The sequence below is a fragment of the Epinephelus fuscoguttatus genome, linkage group LG13 (genome assembly GCF_011397635.1).
Source record: "Epinephelus fuscoguttatus linkage group LG13, E.fuscoguttatus.final_Chr_v1".
In the NCBI taxonomy this organism is placed as follows: domain Eukaryota; kingdom Metazoa; phylum Chordata; class Actinopteri; order Perciformes; family Serranidae; genus Epinephelus; species Epinephelus fuscoguttatus.
The window spans coordinates 25,640,024-25,650,994 of record NC_064764.1 but is presented as its reverse complement, the minus strand read 5'-3'; the positions used below and the strand labels follow the sequence as shown (position 1 = coordinate 25,650,994).

The following is a 10,971-nucleotide window of genomic DNA, read 5'->3' as shown; positions in this document are numbered from 1 at the left end:
GGTGAACAAGAAGGAAAATAGAAACACTGCAACAACACTGGAACCCAACTGTGACTCGGTCAAAGACCATTGAAAACAAACAAAATATGTGATACTCGAAGCATCGCTCTTGCCAGCCACGCTGAAAGAAACAGCGAGGTGAAAAGAAATGGAATGAGACGCCGAGGTAGGAATAGAAAGCGTAAAGAGAGACGGGAGAAGAGGAAACAAAGTGGTTAATGGCTGTTGGCAGGTGATGTTAGAGGATTAGCAGATTGTGCGAGGCAGAATGCGCTCGCCCCGGCTTCTCTTGGTTACAGAAAGGGTCTCTAGGCATTCAGCCTCGATAATGAACTCACCTTCATATGCAAATGAAACCTGGACACATTCAAACTGCAAAATGGTTCATGTGAGCATGCACACTTCAAACTCTCTGGAAGCTGTTCCTCCTGATTTGTGTTTCTAATTCAATTGAAACTTTAAAATCACAAACACATTTGAAAGATATTACAATCAGTCTTTATTTTTGTTATTATATCCTGTACAGTCTACTTACATTATCTGAATGGGGTACAAGTAAATACAATTAATACATCTCAATATATTTTCTGCTTTTTTTAAGTGCCATCTATTCTTTAGGTCATTTAAATACGTACCGTAGTGTTTAACATTTGAAAAAGGATTTCTATAAAAGCATTTTGTTATAAAAAGGTTATGTTTTACTGCTGTTAGCGGATGAGTACAAAAATCACTCAAAAAATGACTTCATAATTCATACTGTTAATCTTGTCACATTTCAGGGTGCATGTATCACATTTCTTCGTACCGCTGTGTTAGAAGTCACCGTTAGTAAAGGCACTTAGATGCTCTAGTAGAGATCATTGTAACATAGAGAAGCGTTCTTCTGTTTTCTAAACATTAGGGTCTAATGTGAAGCCGGTGGGAGGTTTTTCCTCCTCGCTAATGGACACGACCTGCCGGGGAGGCCTTTAAAATCTCCCAGTTTTCCACACAAGAAGGAAGGAAGAGATATAACCAGGAACAGAAACATTTCCTGTTAAAAATGAAGGTTTCTGTCTCAAAAGAATTAATTCAGAACTGTGGGCTCCATTCACACACACATCCATATTCTTATGCCCAGAGAAAACTAACAGCCCTGAACATAAACATGAAGGCCGCCACTGTGTTTCGCTGAATAGCTATTGTTTCTGTGCGAACACAGTGAATGGTTTTCCCTGGTCCACCCCACATCCACTTCCTGCGAGTGAGCCTGGACAAGCTTTCTTCCACATGCTCACTTAACTCGTGTTCTGGATTAATTTAATAACAACTGTGCCATCGGGACAAAAATGTTTACGGCTGATGTGCAGTGACTATGCTGCTGACAAAAACCGATAGTGTCCCACTGCAGAGCTCCAGGCTCAGGCCCACCTCCAGTGCTGGGACCATCTACATTGCCCGGACCCATGGTGGAAAATCATGTTTGTTTATTGCGCTTCCTTATCAGTAAATAATGTTTACATGCCACTGTATTATATTGCAGTGTTCTGTTAATAAGTATAATACCTTACATAGCATATATTTAATACATTGTATTAAGTCTGTTTCAGCTGCCGCTACTTTGCTAACAACATTAACATAGCTAGCAAATGATAGCAACTCATAAGGTTAGTATTTGTTGCTTAACGTTTTATTATCTAACTTTTAAAGTTATAGTTTAATAACTAAATATTAGGCTGTATTGTTAAGTGTGTGTGTCTTATTCAAACTAATGAACACATGCTATCATATCCTGAAGACTGTCTCTGGTAGGCATACATGATTTCAGACTTCCTTCTCCACGCCTAGGGCTGGAAAAGATCCGATGGAGGAAGTGGGCCCGAGCCTGGAGCTCTGCAGCTGGACCTCTCTTACAAAAACAGATAAGCCTTGATCTTTTACTACTGTGTGGGACAGTGTACTTGCACAAAACTTTACCCAACAGGACCACACACAGTGCATATAAGGCCATCTCACTCATCATACTCAATCAGTTTAGTGTACTGTAGTTTCTGCGGACGTTTTATAAAGTCCTAGACTGTTTTCCTTATTGGCATAGCAGCTTTGATGCTCACTTGGCATGAGAAATTTAAACAAAAGCTGGCCGTGTGTGAGCAGTAGCTTGACAACAAAATATGTCAAACAAGTCATGTCAAAACTTTCAGAAAATGCAGAATAATGTGCTGTTGCTACAAAAAAAAGCACCAAGTGTCATATGAAAGTTATGCTGCCCTGAAAGGGCAAAGAACCCTGCCGCTCCTTCAGCCTTCACTGAGTTTTACTGCCCTCCCATGCTCGACCATGAGACCAGCACTTTGATGGAGTCACGACTGACATACTGTGGATTTGCATGGCTGCATGGGAACTATGTAGTTTTGTTGACTCATATTATGCAATGTTAGAAAGGGAACAGATTCCTGTCTGAAAAGTTCCATTAAATGGAGTAGAAGTCTTTTCAGGACACCAGTAGGAGGCTGACTGTTAAACACTATCACTGTGTGTGTGAGAGATGTATGTGTGTTTGTGTGTGGTCAAGTCTGAAAGCCAAGTTCATCTCTGTATAAATGCTAAAAACAGTGACACACTGACGAGGCTTCTCCAGAGGGTCACAGGCTCCTCCGTGTTGTACTATCCCAGAAGCACCCTCTGCAGGCGGTATGCGGGCACGCTACTCTCATCCTCAGACTCTGCGTCACTCTGGGGGTTGGAGCTGCAGGGAGAGGTGCACTCTGGGGAGCACAGGTAGTGCATGAGGGGCAGCCGGTACTTTCCGCAGAAGTCTACAAATTTGATCTGGCGCACACATGAGTCAAAGTAGACGCCTGGAGAGAGTGAGAGAGTGACAGAAAAACAAAGCCAGGTTCAAGTGGCAGGTAAGTGACTTGTTTTATTCTGTGCAGATGTATGGACACATCAGCATAGTATTATAATAGTGGACAACTGCTCATTTTAAGGGATCTCAAGCCAAAAGGGCTGAAAAAAAGGAGAAAAATCCTAACATTTTATCAAATAAAAACAACTCAACTTCAGTCTGTGCATTTACTTAAAACACTGTGAAAAAACAGTCTTACCGGCACACTTGGGGTTGGGGCACTTGCTGGCCAGGTCTAGGTAGCGCAGCAGGTTTGACGGCAGGTCGTGGGGGGAGTAGGGAATATTTCGGCTCTTGACTGTACGTCCTGCCAACTCTAGCAGTGACGGGGGGTCGTAGGTCATCTCCTTGACGAAGCGCACCACCAGCGGGTTGCCACGGAGACTGAGCTCTTGCAGGTGCACCAGGCTGAGGATCTCCCTCGGTAGGAAAGTGAGCAAGTTGTTGTGGAGACTCAAAGATCGCAGCGAGTGGAGCCTGGAGTAAGACAGAGAAATGATTTTACCTACAAACATGACTGCAGGTGTGTGCAATTATCAGGTACACGCAGGGAAACAGCACATGCACACCTGGCTTTCATGTAATCTGGACATTGTTTACTGAAGGTTACATGGTGGTGGTGTATGTGCTGTTACCTGGTGAGCTGTGGGGGGACACTTTGGATGCGGTTGTCACATAGGACCAGGTAGCTGAGGTAGGGCAGGTTAGCCACTTCAGGAGGAATGGCTGTGATGTGATTTCCACCCAGATACAACAGCTCCAAACTAAGGGACAAAAAAAGAGAGGAGAAGAGTCAATTTAGAATTTGCTATGTTTATCTAACTGAATAATATCCCACAGTACAGGATAATATGACAGTGATTATACACTATTTGGGGATTTTTTTATTGTTCTAGGTGCTCTATTTTATGGGATCCCAAAATTAAAAGAAAATTATTATCTATTTTTCAAGTTACTTCAAATACAATTTTTTTTTTTTTTTTTAAAAGAGGTTCAGCTTCAGCATCTGCAGTTTGTAATAAAAGCTGACGCGGTACCCACATTTACACATGAGGTTACGACACTATAAAAAGGGAACTTCCCTGGCCAACAAAGCCGCATGACCCCGGGTTATGGTTTTTATTCTGCATGCTTTAACACCTATAGTGATTCCTGAAGCACTATCTCTGAAACCATTTACACTTGCAACCCATGCATTTACTAAGTGTTCAAAACCAGAATGCACTCTCTCTGCTTTACACTCAGTTTGTAATTTCATAACACACTTATTGCAAACTGCAAACACTGGTCACTACATTGCTACACTATTTGGCCGACTGCATTTCCACACTGACATTTGTGAAAACATTTCTAGGCACTGAGTTCTCTAACAAATCAGAGTTTTGTACTATAAATAGGCCACAGGTAAACAGCTGGTTTTAACAACAATGAAACCCAATGTTAGATAGAGAGATGTGGATTAAGTCTTTTGGTCACACCCACAAGGAAACAAGATTAAGCAAGATTTAGTTTTGTTCCTGAATGAAAATGTTTTGATTTTCTTCTAAACTACTTTGGTTTTGTTGTTTAAGGGTTAAAACATAGAAAAAGAGAAAATATGTACTTTTCTTCATTATTTGTACTGGTATTGTGTTATGTTTGGAATAAAGATCCATATTTTACACATTTGAATACTTGTATGTATGTGTTTACTTCACGAATGACAATATTTAACTGGAAATTGCTATGCCCTGCAGAGAGGAAAAGCAAAAGCCACAAGTGTTTTTCATTTATGCTATGATGATGTGTTTTGTGTCCTGTATTGGAACAAAACACATTTTTTAAGAAGAGTTTTGCAAGAATTGTTTGCTTTGTTTTATGTTTTGCTGGTTTGGTGTAAGATTTTGTGGTTAGTGTGTAGTTTTGCAAAAATAGCCTACAGTTTTGATGATAGTGACTAAGCCAGAAAAAAACGCAATATTGACACATTCCACAAGGGGGCGCTAAAGACACGTGATTATATGATGAAGAGTTACAGTACTGTGCAGGTGCTTGTGTCTCTGTGTGGCTGAATTTATTTGTGGGGGCCACGCAAATTATCACAAAGACAAAAGACAGAGAGACAACAACAAATCCAAAATTATCTCAGATCCTCAGGACATTTTCACAGTAACACACAGTTATGCATCACCCACATGTGCAAAGATAAAATATGGAATAAATTTACATCTGTTTTACTATTCTTAACAAAGACAAACCTAATTACACACATGATGATCACAAAATCACTGCTTCCAAGTTTAGTAGACAACAAAATTGTTGTGTATTAAGACAACAAAAGGACCCTGGTAGGTTAATGGATGTATAGGGTACACGGGGGCATAATTGGGAGTGAAAAAGAGAGACGAGGAGAGAGAAATGGATGGCTGGTCAGCGAAAGTAAGCTGTCAGGCCATCTGCCTGCTGGAACTGATGACACAGCGACTGCGAGACAGGAAACCATTATACTGTCCTTGGTGGCTGAGCACTGAGCAAGCCCCCTCTGTGACGGGGACTGAGACATTCAGGGTCTGCTCACTGCCCGCACCGACACAGTGACACAAATCAGCCACCAGAGATTGAGGATGGCTGGCGATGGTGTGTGTCAGGGACGATATAAAAAGCTGGCAATTTTCGCAAGTAAGCGAAATTGAAGCCTTTTTTCTGGGCCATTTCACCCAAGAGAAACTGCATTTAGGTTTCCTTCTCCAAACACATTAAGACATATTAGCCTCTATCATGTAGATGATTTACAGTTATATACTGTTCACCCACGCTTAGACTGTGTGTTTTAGCATTTTGTGATTCAAAATAAGTACACTTTATGACACTGGTCTAAAGAAAAAAATACGAAAAGGGAAACAACATCTTAAAATATGTAAAATGACATGCAGATGGGGCTTCTTCATGGCAGACATTTTGACTTTGAAGTTTTGCTAATAATTTGTTAAGCTATGAGTCGCGAAAGTGTGCTAGCTGCTAAGCTAATTCATGCACACTGTAAAAGAGAAAATTGGAACAAGCCGGCTGTGTAGAGAATCAAGATATCTTCAAATGAATAATAGCTGGCTACATTTTAAATTAAGTGGCCTTTTTCATCCTCTGCCTCTTATTCACTTTATCACTGGATGTGCCATACTAGTGTGATTGCATGCATGTTTGCTCTTTGGCCTGACAGTGGGTCACTGTGTGACTTGCTACTGTTAAACTTGGAAGTGATAAGAAAGAAATGACCTCGTGGCTGGCCTCCTTTTCTGTCAATTTCTTCCACGCTATCAGAAAAAATGCTTCTACTGAAAGATTTAAACTGACTGCTGCACACACTAAGTGTTGTTTTGTGTCATTACTCTTGTCTGTTTTGTCATCAGTCCTATTCTTTCACCATACTTTGTATTTTATTTTCAGAATTTCTAGATATACAAAAAACTATTCGTCTCTCCAGCGTAGCCACGTGTAATTCTAGCAGTGACTCTGCCTGTATTTGCTGTATCTTTTGTTTATTCACTTTGAATACATTTGATCACAATAATTAATGTGTCTTAAAAAATTCCATGACACTACTTCTTTCCTATCATTGTTTAATCAGTTTGGGGTAATTACTGGAACAGAGTGAACCAATTTCCCTGCTTACATTATGAATCACACTGTTTACAAGATAAACTGCCTGGAAATGAACATGACACAAACAGACAGATGTGTAAGTGGTTACAGAGTGGTAAACACCAAAATACCCATAAAAATAGTAACATCTACAAAGAGAGGGATAAACCGACCATATGTGAATTACACTTTCAAAAACTACACAGGTTGCCACCTGGGTGTGGCTGTGTAAGGGATAGTGTCAACAGTTTTACAAATATTGTTGCCAGGTTAAATAAGTGGGTCAACTCCTCTGACTCGCACGAAACAGCAGGTGAAGTGTGATTAAAGTAGGTTTATAGTACTTTATATGACACAACTGATTTAAAGGGATTCAGAGCTTTCCATATGGAGCACATACAGCATACAGATAAAAGCTGACTCTGTCAAATACAAACCAAGAAAGCATCAAAGGTTTTAGATGTCAGGGTAAACTTCTGCAATGTACCCAACTTCAGGGACTATTTGGCTGAAGGTCAATGTGGTTGGAGAGAGTGTATGCTCCGAAAAGGCATTCTGTCCTGTGTCATTATGACACTGGCTTACAAGGCTATTTCTTCAACTACATTGTTGATGTAACACTGCAATAACTATTTATTTTCACTATCAATTAATCTGTTGCTTATTTTCTCAATTATTTGATTAACCATTATTTAGTCTGTAAACTGTCATACATGTAAAAGATGCCAATCAATCAGCTGGGGTGTGACTTTGTATTTTTCCTTGAGCTTCCTTGAGTGACTTGGAGGAAATGCATTGGTTGGTTGTCGCTGTTGGATTTAAAAACTTAACATTTCATGTTTGAAAGTTAAAAGTTGAATACAAAATTCTGGAGTTAAAAAAAGCCTTATTTTTTTTACTCTTTTCGTTAGTGCAAACAGTTTATTTTTGGTAAAATTTTAAAGGAGACAAGTAGAATAAAGTGATTTTGATGAAATATAACTACATTAAGCTTAAATTTGGTTATGTTTTTTTCTGAGGGAAGGCTTTGACCCACATACTGTGTTCAAGGACTGTCGGAAATTTAAAAATCCAATGATAAATTTTGTTTTTACAATATCTGGCTATCGTAAAACGGTATATTTTGACGATTTAATAAATTATCAGTAGAATAAGTACAAAAAGTACAGCTATTTATATTGCATGGCCCTCCACTAGGCCAAAACAGGGTGTCTAAGTATCAGACAGTTAAATGCAATGCTTTTTAAGACTCATTCAAGACACCTTTTAACCAAATTTAGGACAGATTTTTGGACAAATCATGTTTTACTTATTTAAGCAGGTAAGCATTGCTGGAAAGTAGCGTATCTGGTCTTGTGAGGAGGTAAGTGTGAGGGATAAATGAAATGTTTGTAATAGTTCAGACCTCAAAATTTAAGACTATAATGATTTTTAAGGCCTCACTAATGTAACATTGAATTTTAGCCATTTTAAGACTTTTTAAGGACCTGTACACACCCTGCAAAATAAAAAACTGACTCCTTCCCCAGTGCTTAAAAAGTTATTTGACATGCATCCCCCTTTTTGCACCACCCCCTCCCCTCTTATAAATAACTAACAGTCCCTAAAGCAATAAAAACAATAAAATATTAAAATAGCTGGTCAGTCAAATGATCTGCTTTATCATTAATAGACTTATTTTATTTCAGCTGTACAGTTTGTCACATACGACTTTGCTTGAAAACCACTGCAACAGAATAATTACTTATCAAACAATCAACTAATCGACTAAGGGAGCTATCATTTCAACTCTAATTTGATATTCCTTAGTAGTTGCCAATTAGAAATCCCTGTCAACAGTTTTACTGCCATTGTAAATCAGTGCATACAGGCAAATTATATACGGTAACACAGCAGGTAGCCATAGCAGCGCACGTGCGTTTCATGTCATGTAACGTTACCGGTTAACTGAAGTGAACCAAGGGCTAGAATTAATGTGGATAACGTTAATGACATTAACGGTTAATGACAGTGATATAAACTCGACATTCCTTCCTCATACGGAATATGACAAAAAGGAATAACACTGGTTGTCTTCTTTGTCTCCACCACGTCCATTATTGTGATTTATTTGTGTCTAGTTGTGGAATATCGTCGATTAAAGTAACATTAGCTAACTGTTAGCTACAATTGACTGTGTGAGTAACGTTATTTGACAGTGGCCCCTTGCTGGGTACCTGCCCTTGCTACTCACTCGGACTTTTAACGGCTGTGTCAAGTTAGCTAACCGTTAACTTTTCAGCTTCTGGTGTTACCTGTTTCTAATATTTGCTTACCTGGTTAGGTTTTCTATCTCTGCAGGTATACTTTTCAGTCTGTTTCCGCCGAGTGAAAGCGACTGCAGACGCAGCAGTTTCATACACTGGAGCGGGATCTCCTCAAATCGGTTCCCACTAAAGTTCAACACCTCCAGCTGCAGAGAGCCGAACTCTTTGGGCAGCGAAAACTCGTCCAGGCGGTTGTTCTTGGCGATGAGTGTCCTCAGCCTGGTCAGTCGCGTAATGCTCTCACAGATGGCCGACAGTCCGTTGTTGCTAATGTCCAAAAACTCGAGGTTGCAGAACAGGCTGACCGACGCAGGCAACGAGTTCAGTCGGTTGTAGTTCAGGTAGAGCTGTCTGGTGTCCCTTTTCCTCTCGTCGCTCACACTGTCAGCACTGAATGTGTTCAGATTCAGACGGGAGAAGTCGAGCACGCTGTCGCCTGTCGCTGCTGCTCCTTCGTGAATCTCCATTTTGGCGATTTTAGCGTGAATTTAAACTCTGAACAAAGTCCTTGCAGAAGTTCTGCTGCAGGCTGAACGCCCCCGTAAACCGCGAGTTAGCTCCAGGACTTTTCTTTTCTTGACATGAAGACGGGAGATACCTCTACACACCCGCCCGTAACATTTAACCGCATCGCTAGTGAAAATCTAGGTCACTAATTTTAGTAGTGAGAACAAGCTACTGTTGCTACACGAAGCAACACTAAATTCGGTGACGCTCGCCTACAATGCAGCCGTTCTTTCACGAGGGATATTTGCTGCTATGTTCAGAGATTGGTTAATTTTCCAAACAAGCTCCGCCCACGCACGCGTTGATTGGCTAATCTCCCAATCTGTCATTTTGCAACAGTGTTAATTAAGACAGTTGTAGCAAGGTTATTGCATTTTATTGACACTTTTATTGCTATACAATACCACGTTGGTGTTTGTGATTGCTCTGGCTTTGAGTATTGCAACAACGGAAGACCATAGACCGGCGTTCCATCATGCCAACTGCCAACAGTGCGATCTGGCATTATGCAACACCCCCTCTCTGTTACATTATGCAATACTCTGCTGACTTGGATGTGCACAGCATGAGAAAAAGGTACAGGATTATTGGGTCCCTCCCACTGAATTCAGATCCGTCCATATCACTGACACAGCTGTATGTGTTCATGTTACTATATGAGGAGTATAGGGCAGATTCTAGAGGTGGAGATTTTCCACATATTTCTGCAAGTACTGCAAATGCAGCTAAGATTTTGTCATCAAAACATGACAACTACTCAAGAACTATGATACAGTGTGACTAACTATGCTGGCAAACATCTGGCAGGGGGACTACCAATGTAAGTCAGCCCTTGGCTGCAATTGGGTGCATCTACATTTTCTTTTTCTTTCTTTAAAAGGAATGTTCATTGATGTACACTGTCCCGTCTTAAACAAATAAATTATTTAAATTATTATTTAGACGGTAACATTGTCAATCATATGATGATGTGTGTAACAAAGTCAAATGTACCTGACATGCTTAGGCCTTCATAGTCAATATGGAACGTTTGATACTCAGTTTCTGTACCCCTACGTTCACCTTTGGGTGTACCCCACCTCTAAAGGGGCATCTCCCGCCTTGCCTCTCCCCCTTTTGCTGTTGAACTCCATGGAAGAGGTAAGAGACATAAAGTTAGAGACATAAAGTTCATTTTATGCTAACATATTCCCATGTCACTTAATTTGTATAGGGGTTCGAGTTAATATGGATTTGGTTTCACCTCTTGCTGTCAGGTATGTTTTATTGTGTTTTAGTGTATTGAACTGAATGTAACATGGCCGCTCTTTTGCTGTTTTATTCCATGGGAGAGGGGTTCGAGTTCATATGGTCGTAATTGATGGAGGATTTTATTTGTACCTCTCTTACTGTGTTCGCCGTCAAAGATATCCATGGTCTGGGCCTCTTTATATCAACACAGCATTGACAACACTAGAGTCCACCCATTACATAAACAGTCTGTGGAAATAGGCTTTGTTACCAGCTTTAATCCTCCAGTATTATTTCTAAGGGTGGGAATCACCAAAGGCTCCACCATTTGATATTATCACGATACCTCAGTCGTGATACAATATTATTGCAATTTTAAATGTGTTGCGATATACTGAGGATTGCGATAACATTTTTCTG

General features: G+C 40.2%; 1 protein-coding gene across 2 annotated transcripts; it reads right to left on the bottom strand.

The window, feature by feature from the left end:
* Positions 1-1,340: 1,340 nt before the first annotated feature.
* lrrc58b (leucine rich repeat containing 58b) lies at positions 1,341-9,559 on the bottom strand. Of its 2 annotated transcripts, XR_007450793.1 has the most exons (5): positions 8,824-9,559; positions 3,526-3,654; positions 3,090-3,367; positions 1,885-2,840; positions 1,341-1,392 (listed from the first exon to the last, which is right to left on the bottom strand). XR_007450793.1 is itself a non-coding variant. In XM_049594776.1 (4 exons), exons 1-4 carry the CDS (start codon positions 9,279-9,281, stop codon positions 2,647-2,649), a joined length of 1,059 nt encoding a protein of 352 aa, XP_049450733.1. In that variant the 5' UTR covers positions 9,282-9,559; the 3' UTR covers positions 1,341-2,646. The 2 variants fall into 2 exon arrangements, 1 of the variants encoding a protein (XP_049450733.1); XM_049594776.1 differs by having other exon boundaries at positions 1,341-2,840.
* Positions 9,560-10,971: the final 1,412 nt, after the last annotated feature.